The sequence below is a fragment of the Channa argus genome, chromosome 7, assembly GCF_033026475.1.
Source record: "Channa argus isolate prfri chromosome 7, Channa argus male v1.0, whole genome shotgun sequence".
NCBI lineage: Eukaryota > Metazoa > Chordata > Actinopteri > Anabantiformes > Channidae > Channa > Channa argus.
In genome coordinates this window covers 15,751,191-15,771,518 of record NC_090203.1, presented here as the reverse complement: position 1 = coordinate 15,771,518, position 20,328 = coordinate 15,751,191, and the positions used below count along the sequence as shown (strand labels likewise).

Sequence of the window (20,328 nt, the reverse complement as noted above, 5' to 3'; positions counted from 1 at the left end):
TATTTCAACTATTTACGGCAACACTACGTTTTCAGGTTTGCAGTGCGAGTGATGTGCTTGTGTAGAGACGATCTTTGGGCAGTCGGTGTTTATCACCGCGGTGCATCATGGTCCTAATGTGCGCTGTCTTGTCTGCGCTTCCCGTTCCTCAAGCTAACTGACCCGGACATGTGGGTTCTCCTATAGTAGCAACCTGACGTGTTGATACCGGACAGTGTTTAGTGAGCGGCAGGGCGCTAACTTGTGTTACTTGTACGTTCGTTTACTGTCGCCGCGAACTTTAAATGGACAATTAGAGAAGAAAGAAAACTGTCGCTGACACTAGCGGCTAAGTCGGCACAACGCGCAGAGCTTCTTTAAACTCGTGGACACATTGGGAAGAAGTGAACCGAGCTTCACTATAGGTGTGAGTTGCAGTACATGAGCCTGCGTTGAGCGGTTTTTGTTTATGCGGTAACGTTAAACATGAGACTTTTCCTTCTTGCTGCACTTGCAGTTCTGGACTGTCTGGTCCCACAAGCAAAAATGACAAACAGCTGGAGGACAGCGAGTAACCACTAAGGAGATAACTTAAGGATTTTAAACACCTGTATTTCCTTTTCTTCTGCAGGTTACAGCTTTCTTTCCCACCTTGTCCCCGCCAGAATTCCGGACTGATTTATGTTTTCTGCAGTGGCAAACATCAGCACTTTGAAACCAGGATGGCAGTCTGTGTGCAGGCTGTGTGTTGTGGTGGTGTGGAGATGAAACTCCACAGACTGTTGCTGGCTACCTGTATGAAGTGCACTAGGATGCATCTGTCATATACTGGAAAGTTTTATTCAAAGCACTTTTTCAGTTCTTTTAGTACATTTCCCTCAAAATTTAGTGGCACCCTAACCCCCAGACTTTGCAGGGCTCGTACAACGTTCTACCCACAGAAGTACACCGTGCCACTCGGAAATAGAAAACTGGGATTGCACAGCCGGAGCTACAGTGACGTCGGATCAAATGCTTTCTCCTGTCAGACACCACTTGTGTCAAGATGTCCACACAGAAAGTCTGCTGGAGTGAGAAAGGACAACCTGTTGCATGGAGGTGCAATTTGGCCTGGTAAGAATGAGTTGGTTAGGCTAGTTGCATACATGCTTTGACAGCCTATTATTAATCTGTGTAACAGTTACACATGATGCTAGTGTGCTGGAGCTTATTTACAAACCGCAACTTCATTAGAGAGTTTGTCTACCAGGGAACAACGACCCTGAAAATGACCCTACAATCCGGAAATGCACAATATTCTGCTAAATACATATCTCCTTCACACCTCTTTCAGAACCAAACATGTTTATTTCCTATGCCATTATAAAAAATGCATCTTATGTAGTCGCAAGAAAAAGTAATGGCACTACAAAACATTGCCTAAAACCCCAAAGTCAAAAATATTAAAGGACACCTTCACTGATTTTGTATTTGCTTCTTGTGGTTCTAGTTTGAGTAGTACATAAACTTCATACCGGTGGCCCAATATAAAAATATCTATACATTTAGCTGAGAAAAGGCCTCCAGATGACATCACTTGGAGGCATCTTCAGTTCAGATTGTTATCGTGTTGCTTACACTATCTAGTTTGTCTTATAAACTTATACAACAAACAGTTATGAGCTTTGTCTTCATGGAGCACAGCCTTTAAATATACATAGTTACGGTGGAAAAAGTAATACCAACAAAGTTTTAATAACTAGTTGAACCACTTTTTGTTTTCATTACAGACATGAAGAATCATGACTCTTTTATCAGTTTAGAAATATTGTGTTTGTTAAAATTTGTGACTTTGGTAAAGATCAAATTAATTTGTATGAACAATTTACAATCCCAATTTAAAAAAAAGATTAGAAAAAGAATGCAATGATTTGCAGATCTCATCAACCCATATTTTAGTCACAATAGAACATAAACAACATATCAAATGTTGAGACATTTTACTATTTTCTGGAAAATATTAGCTAATTTGAATTTGATGTTAGCAACATGTCTCTCTATCTAAAAATCTTGCTGTTACCTATAAAATATATAAATATTTTCTTCTACATTTGGTTTAACTTTGCAGTCTTTTCTTTGTACAGCGTGCTTTATACGTCACAGCATGATGGATGCTCCTCTTTCCAGTGTGTCTCCATCTTTTGTTGTGGTAAGGGATGTGCAAAGGCATTTTAGTTTACTTTTATTTAGTTCTTAGATGTAACTTTAATGGGCCAAGGGCAAGATGCTTCTGGAGAAACTGGTGTCTAATGTTTTTTCTTGTTCATTTATTTGACAGATGAAGTTTGACCAAGAGGGAAAAGTAACTTCATTTGGTAAGGGTTTGTGTTTGCTCCACTTTTCTGTTAGATTTGCTCTCCTGCGACAAGAGTATCTCTTTCAGTTTTAAAGGAAATACACCCTCAGTTTTCTTTTAGTGTAGAGTCCTTTGCCAAATGAAATCAAAACATAAGAAACATCTACATTAACACAATTCTTCTCTGCATCTGCTCCTCTTACTGATGTCCTTTATAGAGAAGAAGAAAACAGAGCTTTGCCAGGAGCTAAATCTTCAAGCTAGAGACCTGCGCTTTCAGCACAGTACCAGCCTCACTACTAGAAACAACTGCATCATTATACGAATGGAGGTATTCTCTCTCTCACTCTTACAAACACGTGTCATATACAGAACATCACATACGTTACTCTTCTAAAGCCAAAACATTAAAAATAGGATTTGTTCTATCATAACTGTTAATATACTGATAATTCTGGGTGATATTTCAATCAAGTACTTGTTGATGCTGAAGCAGCAGCACTCATAGTTTTGTTTTAACTTAGGGGTTTTCAGCTTATTTTTAAGGGTGATCACCAAGTGGATGGTTTAGTGCATTAGAATTAATTTGAATAGGGCTCAATGAATAGGACTTTTTAGAGATTCAGTGCAGAGCTATTTTAAACTCTAATCTATTCTAGTTAACTAATACAGACTTGATCCATCAGCTAAACAGAACAGAGGGAATAACTGAACTTGGCTGTTGACACCTTGTCACCCCGCACTCCGGCAGAAATTGGGGAGGGTTGCGTCAGCAAGGGCATCCGGCGTAAAAAAAAAAATTACAAAAACTGTGCCAAATCAACATGCGGACAATTATCCATTATTATATTATTATATTATATATATATTATATTATTATATTATGTGGCGAATCTGAACTCACGAGATAAGCCCAAAGGACAAAAAAAACAAAACATATAATAACATTTGATTTTAAATTGCAAATTGTAGCTGTTATCTCTTTGTGACAAGAATTAAAGCCATTGAAGCAGTAAAAATGAAAAACTACAATTACTATGACAATTAGAAAGACAAGTAAACAAGCAACAAGTTGGACTGTAATAAATTAATTACTGAACAGTAAAACATCTGGTATTGGGCTCATTCCTGTTTGACACATGTAGATGCTAACACTTGTGGTGTTATTTTACTGATGATGTGCACAGAGCCAGCCTGTGGCATAGACAGTATAAGCTAAATCTTTGTGCCCTGTCCATCCTGGGGGCGGCACAAATGGGGGAAGAAAAAAAACTTTGCACTATTCTTATAATAAAAGTAGTTGGTACTATTGATTCCTAATATGAAAAAATAAGCCCACATTTAACTGCATGAGAAGTGGACAATAAGACAGAGGGACGGCCAAGATAATGTCATAAAATTATTTGTATGTGTTTTTGTATTAGTTATCTAGCAGAGTGATCGTAACCTTTAGCATAACATGGTTTGCTAATCAATGAATAGCTAGTTTTACTAACTGTCACTTAATGACATAACTAAGTTCTTATGGAAAATAGTCAGATAGGTAACTACCACCTTAAAATTTGTAAAGATTAGATCATTATACATTGTCTATCTTTAAAACAAAAATCTGGTTAGCTAACGTTTGCCCTGCTTGTAATAGTCAAAATGCTATTCCTTTTCCACCCTTTTTTTATTATATAGTTGTTAGCCTAGGTGTTTGTCCAAGCCCGGTAGAAATTGGGGAGGGTTGCATCAGGAAGGGCATCCGGTGTAAAAACTGCCAAAGCAACATGCGGATATCCAATGATCAACATCCAATGATTCGCTGTGGCGACCCTGAACTCGCGGGATAAGCCGAAAGGACAAAAAAAAAAAACCTAGGTGTTTGTTGTGTTACAGTTCATATTGTAAAAAGTGTGTTTGTAGTGTTAAACTTTACATCAGTATTATGTGCACATCAATACTCTTAATACTCATAACTCAGCATTCCCATGCTATCCTATCCTATGCTGCTTTATACTTTACTGTTTCTTTGATTTTTTTTTCTAATGAGCATTGTAATGACAAAGAAAATTCAATCTAGTCTAATTTGCCTTGTTTATTACACATGTAGAGTATAGTGCACATCATCCATCTCTTAGGTTTCCATTTTCATTTTAGGTTTTTCATTTCCTTTTTTTAAATTTTATTCTTGTAATAATTTTCTTTTATTAGACCATAACACACAATGGTGTCACTTACTGCTCTTCTCTTTCCACATGCACTGTTTAGATATTTGAATCCCACCCCTGCAAATATTGGGCCATCTACAGATTTTGTCGCCTCCACCTCGGAGTCCAGTGATGCATAGCAGTAACTTTGTCAATCGAGAAAAAAAATCAGAACTGCACTGGTTTCTTTAATCTTATTTTGTACAGTGCCTTATTTATTTTTTTAAATTATAATAATAATTTATTTTATGTCACTGTTGTGATTGGGCAACTTGCTTTCCTAAAATAAAAGAAAATTTCAAAGAAAAAGTGTGTGTGTGAGAGAGAGAGAATTAGGCTCACTTTTTTTTATAGAATACAAAATAAAAAATTTCCTAAACACACAAAAAACAATCTGATCCCTGAAATTCTATGAGTAAGTAACAGTATATGTTTAGGTATTTTCAAACATAACTTGTACCCCATTTGCTTTCTTAACAGCCTCTAAAAGCTATTGTGACTCCAAACTCCCTTTTGGTGTTGGATTTTCGTGGTCTGGAATTGGACCGCTGGTTGATACTGGAGCTTGCCCCTCAGCTAACATCACAGACATATGCGCTGCCTTTTGAGTTCAGAGCACTGGAGGCCATACTGCAGCACAAGGTGAAACGGATTAGAGAGAAAATATTGTGTGTCTAGATCAAATCTGTCAGTAATCTGAGGACATACAACAAGGCTCTGTTCTGAGATAAGGTAAATGTAACTGTGTCTATAGGTAAACACTCTTCAAAGCCAGCTAAATGAAGTCAAACCAGCAATATTGGACACATTGGAATCTCTAGTGGATCCTAAAATCCTTTCTGCTGACCGAAGTAAACTACATATACTGCTGCAAAACAGCAAGAGGTAAAGCACAGAACCATGTACACTGACATAGTTTGTAAATGCTCTTACAAGTTCAAACAGCATACCTTTTAACATTTGAATTCTCTGTCCTTGCTTTATATCATTCACTTTATGAACTACACAGCATATATTTTGCAATGCAAATTTGAACAACATGGACACCGTATTTTCAACCATGGCTGTGTCAGAACTTAACAATGCAAACATATTCACATTTGTTTTCATCTGCTTGTCTGTTTAATTTGCCATCTTATTGCTTGTGCCTCTGACAGTTTATCAGAATTGGAGACGGACATTAAAGTTTTTAAAGACTCCTTGCTGAAGATTTTGGATGAAGACGAGATCATTGAAGAACTCTGTTTGACCAAGCAGGGGGAGCCAAGAGATTTGTACGTTACAAGTGCACACTTACACTTGGATGCAAAAAAGCAGTTTTCCTAAAATCTTACAAGTCCCTGTAAGTGGTTGCAGTAAAAGAAAAGCTGCAAAAGTATGTTCCTGTAATAATATCCTCATTAGCTGGTGTGGTGTTAGGATTAGGTATCACAGAGATAACAAAAAGAAATATTACATGAAATGTTATAAGTGAGTAAATGATGAACAAAAATAAATTATGTTAGAGGTATGACACATAAATTCAAAAAGCATTAATGTTTATCGTGAAAGTATTACATTATGGTAAAACAGTTTTGAGTATGCTTTCATGATACTAAATAACAATGTGGTTGAAACAAAAGGTGTTGAAACCATATAATGAGAAATAAAATTACGACCATGAAGGGACTCAAATTGTCAAGCTTCTGATCCGAAGTCAGACACCTTATCCATTAGTGTACACGGTCAGACAGCATCATTGTTGCAATAATCCCACTAGGCTATTTGTCCAAAATGTTCCCAATTTTAAAATGTTTACATTTTTGTTTGATTGAGGAAAATGTGATGGTGTCGTTGTTTTGTTTATTTATTCTCAGCTAAGGCTTTTGTAAGTTAAATGATAAAAGATTAAAAGTTTGTGGTAATCATGTTGATGTTAAGAGTTTTGACGCATAGAAAGAAGCAGCCTATGAGAAATCAGGCTATTATTGCATCAAGCCTACTGTTATTAATTATGCTGAGATTTTTTTCAGTCTGATATCTCTGGCTGGTCATGAACATGCTGATTTTGTGAAAACTTTTTTTTTTTTTTTTTTTTATTGTGTAGCCCACTTTAAGTAATTAAAATAGGCAACATTTGTAATTTCAGGTCTGTAAAAAAAAGTTTTACTTAGCTTTTTTATTACATGAAAGCACGTTATACAGTGTTTCCAAAAAATGTATGACAACACTGCTGGTTGATGCTTTTGAGAACAACCAGGCCTTTTCTAATATAATATTTTGTACATATTTGAATATGTTTGTCTGTATGTCTTTCTAGTGAGGAGACCAGTTTGCGTATTGATCATGCTGAAGAGATGGAACTGTTATTAGAAAACTACTATATGCAGGTATGGTATCAAAATATTAAACTTTTTAATGATAAAATGAAATAAATACGTTTTAATGGAGTGACTTCAATATATACTGTATACCACTTTTATTGTATATACACTTTAAATACTGTAAACAGTGATATATAGTTTGAATAATCTGCACTTTTTTTGAGTGGAGTGATTGGACTGAAACAGAATTGTACTGTCTATATTCGACCTACACTAAACAAAAGTGACATCTTTTTATCACTTATACTTACTTGGAGCTGTTAATGTTTTGCCCCCATTTATTTTGGTTAATGTCAAAAGCAGTGAAACATGGTGTCAAATATCATGTGCATGTAAGGTAGTGAGAGAGCTTTTGATTGAGGTTGGGTATTCATATGATTGTGTCCTGCCTTGTACAGGCTGAGGAGCTGGGGAACAAGGCCGGAGAGCTCAAAAGGCTGATAGACGACTCTGAGAGTGTTGTCTTTATCAATCTGGACAGGTGTGCACACACACTGGGTACACAGTATATAGTACATGCATATTTTGAGATAAAATCTCCTTAGACTGCAGTGATAAGACAAATAAGACCTGTACTTTCCAAAATTTGGTTTGAAACAGCTTTGAACTGGAACATAAAATGTATGTATTTTAAAAATCTTTCTCTTCTTCACTCCAACTCTACAGTTTTGTTTTGTTTTTTCAGCCATCGTAATGTGATGATGCGTCTGAACCTCCAGCTGACAATGGGCTCCTTTTCCCTTTCCTTGTTCGGTCTGATAGGGGTGGCCTTTGGAATGAATTTGACATCATGCTTCGAAGAGGTGAGAGAATTTCCTGCTAAATAAAATGACAATTTTTACCTGCACAATGTACCTTATGTATAGTTATACACACTTATTTTTCTGTGTTTTGCTTGTTTGTGCTCTTTATTAGGACCCTCGTGTTTTTTGGCTGGTAACAGGCTTCATGTTTTTGGGCAGCGGGTTGATATGGAGACGACTGCTGTCATTTCTGGGAAGACATCTAGAGCCTTCAGCACCGCTACCAGTAATATACACACTAATTATGATTCAATTTATGAATGCCAGATGAATCAATGGTTAATTAAAAGTAAGTATTGTCTCTTCTGTTTATGATATAGATCCCTCCGATTTGGAAAAGAAATCTAAAAGCGTCAGACGTCAAGGCTGGACTTAAATAAAATCCTACCTCCACAGATCTTCCACAGACTCTACAGCACTAAAGCTTTAGCATTTCGTACTTGAAAACTTACTTCCTGAATCCTCTACCAAGGCTGGAAAGTTCAATTTTTTGTGCATCTTATTGTTTTAGCCTCCAAAGCCTACATTAAGTGTGCTTCTGTGTTACCATCATCATGTTCCTCACATAATGGTGGAATGGTTTTAGATGATTGATAATGATGATGATGATCTATCATTTGGGCACAGTGTACTGCTAGGTGAAAAACATGTTTAAAATGTTGAAATTTTAGTATTTATTGAAATGTGAGCCGTATAAATTTATAAAGCCTATTAAGGGTTCTAAAGACATATTACCTTTTATGCTTCTGTTTGAGTAGGTACAATGTGAGGCATTACAACATCTGTTAGAGTTATAAGGACTTTTCCAAGTAGACCCTTTTCACATGTGTAATCTTAACTTGTTGAGGCAGAAAAAGCAAAGTTGTAATATATAGTGATACAGATTCAATTACTAAAAATCACAGTATATCATGTGAGTTAGAATGCACAATCGCAGAACCCTGACTAGCACCGGGTCGCTGAATAATATCCCCTATGAATAATGTAATTTATTCTTGATGTATTTTTCCTGGTGTAAGTCAAAATGTCTGCCATGAAAAGGGTCTATTCCTGGAACATTTAGTGCTGTGACAGACAAGGATTCCTCAGATGATAACGTGGGATCTGATCTGATCGTCCGTGTATCTGAACTGCAGGATTTGTTTTCAGTTGTAATTTTTACTCATTTTTAACTTAAAGTTTCATAAATATTATTTAACAACACACAAGACGTTTTCAACCATTTGGGTATGGTTGACTGATCCTTTTATTATCCATTATCGATCACCACAGCAGGCATCAACACCTTAAAGCATTTGTTCACAGTTCTGGAATACACTTGTAGGATCACTGGATGGTTGAAACTGACAAATTTCATCCCCATAAAATTGTTACTATTTTTTTTATATATTTTTAAAATTGTATGTTAAAATGTTTTTTGTTGTGGTGTGTTAGTGGATATTATTGACTAACCTATATTTGTATCAAAAAAGGGAAAATGATTGAACAGTGGAAAGCTGACAGATGCATCAAAACCAGTACTATATATTTTCTTTTTTCGATCGTTCACAATTTAACTCTTCTCTCTTTATATTATATTCAGTGCCTAAAATATTCAGTGTTTTTATATGATTTGTACTTTCTAACCACTAAATAGTGGTCGATCTAATTCAGCTTTGATGTGAAGAGACTAATATCAAAGTGAAGACAAATGATTAGTATTCACCCAATTCAAGACAATCAAGCCATGTTTGGCGACTTGGCAACATTTATAGCTTTGAGTATGTGGTTTCATGTTGATTCAGTACTTTATCATACTGTAACTGTACTGGTATCATAGCCATTCTTGGCACTAGGGGGAGCCATCTCTACAGTTTCAAATGCAGTTCACTGACTGACTCTTCTGCAGTGGCATATTTACTCGGTCTTTTAACTCAAGCGTCCATCCATCCATCCATCCATCCATCCATCCATCAATTCATTAGCTGTAATGGATTTGGAGGGGGTCAGGTCAGGGTGAATGCAGCCTATCCCAGCTGTCTTTGGGTGAGAGGCAGGGTATCTCAGGCCTATCACAATGAAGAAACATAAACAATAAAAACAATATGAGAAACTGAAATGTTCTTTGAATTTGTCTATATATATATGTGTGTGTGTGTGTGTATGTATGTAGAAAAGTCTTTATTTTTTAACTACACTTTTTGAACTAATACTTTACTTGTAAGCAGTAAACCTGGAATGGGCATAGCATTGCAAGGGTTGGTTAAACACGTCTTTCTTAAAATGTAATATTTATTAAGGTATCACTACATTAATCCCGTATGGGATACATCTATCACATTCCTGACAAAATACTTGATTAGAAAGCAATGTATTTTTTAAGCACATTTGTGTGATTTCTTTAAACGATTCTTTAAAAAGTTTTTTTTTTTACCTCGTGTGAAATGAAACTGATATTTATAGAGGATTTTTTTTTTTGGGGGGGGGTGAAACTGCTACCAGCACAGTTTGTATAGACAACAAACAAAGGATGCCTTATCAGGTTGCTGTGATCTTATAGGGTCATAAGACAAAAGGTTGGGAACCTACATGTTTTAAATCTTTATTAAAGTAGGACTATTATATTTTACTATAAAATATATTTTTAAGGAATTTTGAAAAGCAACCACTAAACGACCACAGCTGTCAAGCAAAATCTTTCCGCGCGTGTGTTTGTTTTTTGTTTGTTAATTAATCTACGCTGTCAGAAAACAAAAAACATAACGTGTGCGTTTATAACTGCGTCACTGCGTGTTGACGTCACACACGCTACGCTGGCAGACCAAACAACTTTTCCTGAGAAGCTTAACATCACATCCTCGCTATCAAAGTGCCGAGATTGAACAAAGTAGGTTACAACAGCAGCGAAAACGTGACGGGGAATTGGCTCAGCAATATTATTTCGCTTTATTAGCATACAGACTGTTTGTTTTTTTCCCCTCATTATTCATATATATTAGTTTGGTTGTAACTGCCGCTTATTTTTGGAAGTTAAAATGAGGAATCCGTGGTTGTTGTTGCTTATCGGACTGGCGACTGGATTAATCAGTGAAAAAGTAAGTGGATTTGGGGTTTTATTTTCTGTTAGAGCCATTTCACGTTTTGGGGAATAAAAGTTGACTTTCTTTTAGTTTTTTTATATCATAAGAAGAGGCATGGACGTTAAATAACATTAGACATTAGACATATTTATTTTCTTTTTGCCGTGGAGATGCTACATATGACGTTATATTGTCCTAGCTTGTTCACTATGTGTATTTTATGAACTCTTGTCTCTCTACTTGCCAACCTGGATATTTTATGTAAAGGCTGGACTTACAACAACACCAAACTAAGTCCAGCTCAACAAATGTTATCTTTCAGGCAGCATCTATATTTACATAGAAGTTGAACTACACGGCGACTAATCTAGATTTGACTGACATTTTGCAATAGACTGTGTATTTCTGCCAAGTTCAGGCAACCATGTTGATGTCAAGTTTACACAGGGCCAAAGTCTGTTCAGCCTCCAGCTCACAGCTTTGACATTTAAACCCAAACCTCCTGACTCGCCCTGAATTTCTCTCCTACACATTGTTTTTTATATAACGTTATATTTAAATTTTTTACATTCCGAACATGACAATATCATTATGCCTCTTAATAACATAACTAGAAAAATGTTTCCTTCTCTCTCATGTCTATCTGTTGTCTCCATGTGTATGCCTGTACATTCTCATGAATGTAAAGGGTGTCCGGGTTGCATGAAGTATTTAATTGTAAAATAACCAAATATGAGTGAGGGAGCTATAACACCTCTCAATAAATGTTTGGTGTCAGTGCTGTATGAACTGTATATTTTAAAAAGGAGAGCTCTAAAACCCATCCTTTCCTGCTGGATGTTTGTTGAAGGAAGACAAAAGCACATGTTGGTTAAATCCATAAAGCTTTGATAGAAAGACAATAAAGACAGTTTTTTTTTTCCCCCAGTTAAGACCCATAATTTTTAACCTCTGAATATAATATTTGAAACAAATGTGATCACTGTTTTACTGCTAAACTTGAAACTGTATCATCTTGTAATGTCTATCCCTCTTTTCATCAGTACAATGTTTTGAATTCTCTGTACTCCGGGCCACTAATACACAGACTCCACTTATAAATTGCTAGGTGTGATGGGTTACATTGTATATTCAAACGCTCTGAGTGTGGCTTTAGAATTGTTAGTTGGTTAGTCAGAGGCATTGCTCACATCTGAATGATGATTGTTGAAATAAGCTTTCTGCCTGTGACCATTTATGAGCCATAGTTGTGTCATTTTCTGAGTCCCTCTGGGCTAGTCCAGACATGCAGGTAATTGTGTAAGATACACTCAGTTTTCCACCCAGCCAACGAAGGCAATGGGAAGAGAGTGACACCTGCTCACATTAGAGTTCTCGAACCACATTAACAGTACACATAAATGACAGGAAGACCAAATCTTACTGTAAAAATAAACAATTAAATAAATATTGACAAATTTCAAAATATTACATTGACTTTCAACAGGTTGATAATTAGTAAGCAGCATGGCCTACTTAAAGTTGTGTGTGCTCAACATCATGGCAATAATAGTCACAACACTGTACAGCATATCTTGACTGAATACTTATACTGAAGATTGTATATTTGCTTATGATTGGCTGCCAGACTGCTTCTGCTTTGTTATTTTGCTGGGTGTATGTTGGTGGACTTCCCCACTTCTCCCTCATGGATTTTCACAGCACTGTCCAACATAGGCAAACTTTTACAGAGGGGAATACTAATGAGATTTTCCATATACTGGTGGTATATTTTATGTATATAGCTGTCCTTTACTTCAACAAAGAGCTTTCAACATTTGACTTACATTTTTTTAACAGCCCTGGTTTTCTGCATACATTGGTCATAAAATGTGATCTGATCTCAACAAACACAGTTGATAACACAAACAGACATGCTCTTTCACGTTTTAATTGAACACAATCATTACGTTTAAAGTGAATGTAGAAAAATGTCTTTGGTGCCAGAAGTTTGCCAAAGACTATGTAGAATTGTATGGAAAGAACATGTATGGTGTAAAAAGATCATCCGAACAGTCAAGTAAAGTGAAGGGAGCATCATGATTTGGAGCTGTTTTGCTGCCTTGTTTCTGGCCCACTTGTGATTGTAGAGGGGAAAATGAATTCCCAAGTTTGTTAAGTTATCCTACAGCATAATGTAAGTGTGGCCTGTGTGCAAGTGGAAGCTCAGATGAAGATGGGTGATGCAGCAGAACAATGGCCCTAAACATTAAAGTAAATCTGCATTCTGAGACACAAAATCTTTCTTTTTGGAGTGACCCAGTCAGAGCCCAGACCTCAACCCTACAGAGATACTGTGGAATGACTCGAGAGCTGTTCCCACCAGATGTCTTAGGAATATAGCTGAGATCAATCCGTTTGACATACATGAATGGTCCAACGTTCCTCCTGAACATTGTGCAGGTCTAAGGTGGTGCCAAAAGGTGGTTCAACTAGTTATTAAAATACAGTTGCCACTACTTTTTTCACCATCACTTTGTACGTTTTATGGGGTGTTCAATAAATAAGTGAAATATTATGACCTGGCTGTTTCTTTCAGTTTGGAAACATTGTGTTTATTTATATTTGTAATTTTGGTGAAGATCATATCACATTTTATCACTAATTTATGCAGAAAACCAGGAAATTACAAACACTAGCATTATGTCTTTACACTGTACTTCTACACTGATTTATGTCTTTTTCTACAACCCTAAGAGTTTCGTAAAAGTACAATATCTACTAGTATTTACTCTGAAAGGCCTCTTTTTTGTTGTGAAGCAATGTTGGCTGAAGTCTATACAGACTGTAAAGCCAGCATCATATTCTCACTTGTCACTCTGGATAAAAGGTACTGCCAAATGATTACTTTTAAATGTTAATGGATACATTTGGCATTGAGGGGTCAGATATTTCATGACTCAGCCTTGATGAAACATACAACCCCTTGAAAACAGCGTTGTGTGCTGCTGTTGCTGCGATCAACATAGTGATGACTGATTTCCTGTGTATTTTTGTCTATTACACAAACTCACTATGGGTGCCGTTCCTCTCTCCTTGACTTTATGCGAATGAATGACAGAGAAGTCATCCAGTAAACTCTTAAGCATTAGATTTGTATTGTAGGGAAATTGTTAGAGAAAGTGTGTTTGTTTTTTGCCTTTGTATTTGAGTTTAGGTGAAAATACAGAAAACGGGTAATAATTGAGCCATAATTCTAATTCTAGCCAAAAATATAAGAACCTTTCTTTTCTTCCATCTTCACAACGTGAGGATTGGTTAAGCCTATCTGTTCTAAACTAAATATGGTTTAGAACAGATAGGCTTTTTTTGTTCTTTCTATATATTTTATTGTCTAAATTTTTATTCAATAGATTGGGCTATTATGGTTGAATTTTACCCATAGTAAAATTCAACCATAAGACACAGTCACAGTATTAGTTTTCTTACTTCATATGCAGTAGGGCATTTATATGCCACGTTGTGGTTATTAGGTTTACAGGCAAGACATAAAATACCATGGAAATTAAGCACAAGGCTTTGTGTTTAACATTAATTGTAAGACAGTTCAAAGGTGGAAACTCTTGTTGGTCATTTACATAGAGTCAATATGTTAAAGGATCCTTTTTGCATGTCTAAAGTTCTAGTTATGTGTTGGTGTATTTCATTTTGAGAAGTACAGCGTCTGCTTTTGTAATCCCTGGCTGAAGATGGATAGAGTGTGAGAGATCCATCTCCTATTTCAGTCAGTCTTGGCATAATGAGACTTTATTGTCTTTTGAAAATTGATGTTGATTTGTCTCCTGGGTGTGTTTCACCACAGTGGTGACATATGGTTTGTTTTACTCTCCATATTTCTCATTATATTGTTAGATGTTACACTTCTCAGTTAGCTACCACAAACATTAATATCACTGGCACCATGATAGAGGCTGAAGTTTGTCCTTTATCTAGACCTAGATTAATAAAACTAAAAATAGGCATACCTTTATTTGCCAGAATGAAATTATTAAATGAAGTGTTTGTCTTATGGTTACAGAATAACTTCATAAATATCTGTTTGACTCCTAACATGTGACATATTCTGCTCTAATTCTGTTCTTCCCAGTCTTGTGACGTGCAGAGAGCCCATAAATCTATTGGTCAAACCAGTTACCATCTGCATGACTTTGCATGGTTTTGTTTGTCACCCTGTGTTAAATTTTCACCTACAGTTGACCAAAGGTAAAGTGCCAATTGAAAGACTAGTGCTGGCATGAGTAGAAAAATGTAGTAAAAATTTATTTATTCTTTTGGTTCCCTGAAATGTGAATATTAAACTTGCTAAATGGCACAACAGTAGGCTGAGCCTCCTCACTCATCTTCCCCTTTGTATTCAACAGCTTTCTTTTAAGAAACATACTGTAGTTTACCTTTTTCTGTCGCTAGTTTCTCTTTTCTCCATTTCTTAGCACCTGTGTTAGTGGAAGCATAGTATGCATACCAGACATACTTCAGGTCTCAATGTGCCATATTTATCCATGCCTGTGTGTGTGTATGTGGGTTTCTATCTCTGTGTCTTACTACCAACGTAATATACTGTACATGAGATGTGTATATTACCTTCTGCATGACGTTTTGTAGCTTACTTAACTGTATTTAAGTAGGCCACATCATCTCTTTGGCTTAAGTTTTCTTTATGTGCCTTGACACAGCTTTATATAAGGAGACAACTAGGGTTTGGGTTGTCATTACACTCCTAATGTTTGGGATGTTTTTTTCCATGTACGTACGTACGTATGTGTCCAGATAGAAAGAGAGAGAGACATACACACCTTCTGTCTGGCTCTCTGAAGTGTCACAAATTACTGCCACAATAAGTGAAATAAGCAAGAAACCAATGTTTGTCCAACTGTACATGCTATACTTAAATTCACAGACACAAGTGAATGGTCTAATTTGGCCACCATGGGTCATTGGTTGTCCTAAACTACAGTGATGTTCATGTGTTTTCAGTTGGTGGGAGGAATTGAGCAATTGTCATTGAAGGGGATTTATGTGTAGCTATTCTCTCCCCCTCCTTTTTGGTATTTAATATTTACCTCCTGCTTGCATTAAATGAGAGAATAAAAAATATATCATCTTATTTTTATTTCTCACAGCTTCTGGTCTCCTCCCAGTCATCCCTTCCCATAGTAGATGACCTGTACCTAGAGGGTCGGCCATCAGGTGACTTTCCTGTAGATGATGAAGATGACCAAGATGGCAACTCAGGCTCTGGGTCTGGAGACTATGGTATGGAGACCACTGCATCTTGAACTCTTTGTTTTGTAATTGTTCAGCCTATTTAATTTTATTGATGCAAATCATTTTTGGGGATATCTTGCATTCTGATTTTAAATTTAAACTGTTTTATAAATTGAGGCAGCACAAATCCATTTTGAATTTCGTTAAGCTAAACACTGAATAAAAAATTCCAAAGGCGTAAAGACAATAACATTTGAGACTCAGACTAAGAACATTGTGAACAATTGAGTAAATAAATCAAATTAAATTACATTAATGGCTAGGAATTGTTAAAAACATTTCAATACAATACCTTGACTTTGATGCCGGTTTCTAAATAATACTTTTTTCAATACCAATTTTATAAAAATTATTTAAATAAATTAAAATTGCATTATTTTATCTTGTCTTTTTAAAGCAGTTGGATTAGTAGCATGAAAGTACCAAAGTTGACACCCAACTCTAATTAGATTAAAGCTAGTGTTAAATTTCTTTTTGGACATAGGTTCTAGATTCCTGTGTAGTTGATGGAGTATGTTAATATTTATAAATGAATTTCCTGTTTGACTTTAAATATGTGAATATGGAAGAGAATAATTTTTTCAAAGTTCCCCACAGACAGTAAATTAAAAAAAAAAAAAAAAAAAATTCTTCATCTTATTGTGTTTTTCCTTATCTAGCTAGCCACTCAGTTACTCATCTCAGACAACTGAGTAATGCACGTACTAACCTCAAAAGTGTATATTCAAACACAGAAGTGCCTACAATGTGCCAGATGTTTGTCCTGAGGTGATGTGGAGTTAGACCAGTGACGTTTTTATTAGAAGTAAACAGATGTCAAATATTTTAATATATGACTCACCTGTAAATGTACAGTAAATAACATGCTAGAACATGCAGTATAATGGCATAATGGTAAATACTTTTACATAAATCCAGTAATTCTGCATTCCTTAAGTATGTGAAAAGTAGTTAGTTTGTTAACGTTTCCATATTACATTGTCAACATAGCTCAGTTGCTAAATGAAGAGTCTTAACCTGCAGGTAGCTAGAAACAAACAAAAAAGAAAATTAAATATCTTTTACTTCTAAGTCAATTATGGTGCTAGGTTTAAAAAGGTAGCTGCCCAAAGTGTCAGAATTTGTGCTGAGTCCTTCCTGTATCTCAGTTTTCAGTCACAGTGATGAAGTTCCAATTCATCCAAACAAATCAACAGCAGACTCTCATCGCAGCCCTCCAACCACAGCAGCAGAGATCCAAGATCAAACAACCAGAGTGAGAACAACACCATACGTGTTCTTTGATGGGGACAACAAGGAACAGGAGGTAGAATATTTACAGTATTTTCCTTTTATTCAGATCATTATCTCAAAGGTAGGCAAATCTTATGAACTGGATCTGAACCAATGGTTCTACGGTTTACTATTGTAAAGGCTTAAACCAAATTTTTTTTTGGCTGTTTGTGAATGTTAGATAATAACCTACATGACTTTTGCCCCTTGAAAGTACAGTGCCTTGAAAAAGTAGTCATGCTTTTGAGGTTTTTTCCTATTTGGTTACCTTACAATCTGGAACTGAAATGAATGGATTTACAAATTATTTAAATTTTGCACAAAATATTTTTATTGTGAAACAAAAATAAGACAAAAAAAAAAAAAAACAGAAAACTTGGGTGTGCATAACTATTCACCCCCTCATACTTTGTAGAACCCCCTTTTGCAGCAATTGCAGCTGCATGTCTCTTTAGGTATGTCTCTATGAGCATATCTAGCCTCTGGGATTGTTGCTTATTCTTCCAGCCAAAATTGTTCCAGCTCTTTCAAGTTGGATAGGTTCCGCTGCTGTGTCTTTAAGTCAGACCACAGATTCTCTATTGGATTGAGGTCTGGGCTTTGACTGGGCCATTCCAACACATTTATATTTGTCCCAAAAGCAATTCAGTGTTGCTTTAGCCATGTGTTTAGGGATATTGTCTTGCTGGAAGGTAAACCCTCTTCCTAGTCTCATCTCTCAGACACACTGAGACAGGTTTTCTTCAAGAATTGCAATTTTTAGCATCACTCTTTCAATTCTGACCAGTTTTCTAGTACCTGCTGCATCTGCATAACATGATACTGCGACCACCATGCTTTACTATGGCAGGAAGGTATGGGGTTTTCACCAGACATAGTGTTTTCTTTGATGGCAAAAAGTCAAATTTTAGTGTCATCTGACCAAAGTACCTCATTCTAAATGTTTAGAGTCTCCCATGTGCCATTTGGCAAACTCAAGACATTCTCTCCTGTTAGCTGCGAAGCTGTCTAGCTCCTTCAGGTTTACTGTCGGTCTTTTGGATGCGTCTCTAATTATTGCCCTCCTTACTCAGTCTTTGAGTTTCAGTGGGTGGCCCTCTCTTGGCAAGTTTACTGTGGTGCCATATTCCTTCCACTTTGTTATGATGATTTAAAGGTGCTTCAAGGGATATTCAAAATTTGTGATATTTTTTTTAATAACCCAACCCCAATTTATACTCTAAAATTTTGTCCCTGACCTGTCTTCACATACTTAGGAGCGCCACAGCAAGGGGATGAATACAAATGCACACAGCAATTTTCTTTTTTAAATTTAAAATTTCATTTAACTTAATCAACTTGGACTATTTTGTGTAGATCCACTAAATAAAAGTGAAATAAAAATCTATTTCCATTTCATGTTCTAGGGTAATAAATATAGGAAAAAGGCAAAAGGGGTGAATACTTTTTCAAGGCACTGCATACATCCAAGATGGCCAGGTTTATTACAGTCATTCCTTCTTTCTGTAATATCTAACTACACAAAAAGCACTAACTATTTATTTCCAACAGTTAATCAAAGTTTAAAGGATGATGAATAAAAGGTATTTAAAATCCTATTGCAGTATGCCTTATGTTTACTTCAGCCATTCTTCATAATCTGGTGCATTGTGCTTTTACCTAATATATTGTTCCAGGTGTCCCATATTGGCCCAACGGCAGACTGGTTCACAAAAGCAACTAGCCCCAGCTCCACTTATAAGCCATCAAGGGAAACTACAGGAGTGAAACTCAATATGGATGTCAGTGTAACCAAAGAGTCTGATGAGGATAACAGTCTAGATAAGTCGAATGTCTTGACACCCAATGATAGTGAAGAGGAACTGTTGCCCAAAATGTTTGAAAATGAAATTTTTAACAAAGGAACCAAAGGCAGAATATATGAACAGGAACCTCTTGAAGAGGTTCCCCCTGGGAACATGTGGGAGAGAACAGAGGTGCTAGCAGGTAAGGAAATTTACATTGATTTATATGTTTCAATTGTAGGCTTAAAAATTCTATGGTAAAATTAGTTTAATTGAATTTGTACAAAGAGAATTCATGACATGTTAAAATTGAGTAAGTTGTTTGTTTTTAATTTACTATTTTTATATAAATATACTGTATGCTCATTTTAAATTTGATGCTTGTAACATGTTTCAAAAAAGCTGGGACACCTGGTGAAACGTCTTACAACTACGGTTATCAGACAACTTGTCAGTATCGTGATTGCTTATACTGTAAAAGAGCTTTACATTAAATAACATGCTTGCCAGTCTGGGTGCTAAACTGGCCTGCCTGAAGTCAAGACCTGTCACACATTGAAAACATCTGGAGCATTACAAACTGAAAAATGTGACAAGCCCCGAAATGTTCACTACCTTTTTTTTTTAAAAAAAAAATAGGTTTGTATAGTTAACGGCCTTTTTAATATTTTTGACATTCAGTATAGGTTTATAATATTGTCAAACTTTTGTAGGGAGTGGGGATCTTTTTCAAAATATATATAACATCTGGATATTTACTTATGTTTCTCTCCAGCGGTGATAGCCTGTGGAGTCGTTGGGTTCCTCTGTGCAGTTTTCCTCCTCCTTCTCCTTGCCTATCGTATGAAGAAGAAGGACGAAGGTAGCTATGACCTGGGAGACACCAAACTTTCGACGACAGCCTATCAAAAAGCACCTACCAAGGAGTTCTATGCCTGAACTGACCAATTAGGAGATTAAATGGAGTCTGTGACATATCTTTCAAAATGGAGGATGGATCTTTGAACAGCTTAAGATGATTCCTCTTGTTGAAGTTTGATGTCGAGCACCTCTGCTCTTGTTCTGTGCTCTCTAAGTTTTTTTTTCTTTCATCTTTCCTACATTCTTCCTCTGCTATTGTTTCATCTTTTCAAAATGTTTAGTTTTTTTGAAGAAGAGGTCATAAGAAAACAAAAAAGACTAATAAAATACATTCTTATTAATTCATGATAGTTAAGGTAATGCATATAAATGCATA

General features: G+C 36.0%; 2 protein-coding genes across 4 annotated transcripts in view; both read left to right on the top strand.

The window, feature by feature from the left end:
* Window positions 1-104: 104 nt before the first annotated feature.
* mrs2 (magnesium transporter MRS2) lies at window positions 105-9,764 on the top strand. Of its 3 annotated transcripts, XM_067511408.1 has the most exons (13): window positions 108-406; window positions 611-1,092; window positions 2,103-2,167; window positions 2,297-2,333; window positions 2,533-2,645; window positions 4,987-5,148; window positions 5,261-5,391; window positions 5,664-5,780; window positions 6,806-6,875; window positions 7,268-7,350; window positions 7,555-7,672; window positions 7,785-7,898; window positions 7,993-9,764. In XM_067511408.1, the coding sequence occupies exons 2-13, from the start codon at window positions 702-704 to the stop codon at window positions 8,050-8,052; spliced, it is 1,461 nt and encodes a 486-aa protein (XP_067367509.1). In that variant the 5' UTR covers window positions 108-406; window positions 611-701; the 3' UTR covers window positions 8,053-9,764. The 3 variants fall into 3 exon arrangements, 2 of the variants coding, with proteins under 2 accessions (XP_067367509.1, XP_067367508.1); XM_067511407.1 differs by having other exon boundaries at window positions 108-1,092; XR_010914899.1 differs by lacking the exon at window positions 7,993-9,764 and having other exon boundaries at window positions 105-1,092; window positions 7,536-7,672; window positions 7,785-7,816.
* A 713-nt stretch (window positions 9,765-10,477) lies between these two features.
* The window catches only part of LOC137130749 (syndecan-2-like), a 10,393-nt gene continuing 542 nt past the window's right edge, over window positions 10,478-20,328 (top strand). The window contains exons 1-5 of the mRNA XM_067511264.1: window positions 10,478-10,746; window positions 15,891-16,023; window positions 17,184-17,341; window positions 18,984-19,293; window positions 19,867-20,328. The exon at window positions 19,867-20,328 is cut by the window's right edge and continues 542 nt beyond it. Of these exons, the coding sequence (XP_067367365.1) occupies window positions 10,687-10,746; window positions 15,891-16,023; window positions 17,184-17,341; window positions 18,984-19,293; window positions 19,867-20,030 (825 nt within the window). The 5' untranslated portion in view covers window positions 10,478-10,686 and the 3' untranslated portion in view covers window positions 20,031-20,328. The remainder of the gene's footprint in view (window positions 10,747-15,890; window positions 16,024-17,183; window positions 17,342-18,983; window positions 19,294-19,866) is intronic.

What these genes read in the sequence shown, in the direction of transcription:
- mrs2 (XM_067511408.1), top strand. Translation starts at nt 702, where the DNA reads ATGGCAGTCTGTGTGCAGGCTGTGTGTTGTGGTGGTGTGGAGATGAAA. An exon ending in GTCTTTATCAATCTGGACAG is followed by an intron (nt 7,351 to 7,554) that starts GTGTGCACACAC and finishes TTGTTTTTTCAG; the next exon opens with CCATCGTAATGTGATGATGC. An exon ending in TGACATCATGCTTCGAAGAG is followed by an intron (nt 7,673 to 7,784) that starts GTGAGAGAATTT and finishes GCTCTTTATTAG; the next exon opens with GACCCTCGTGTTTTTTGGCT.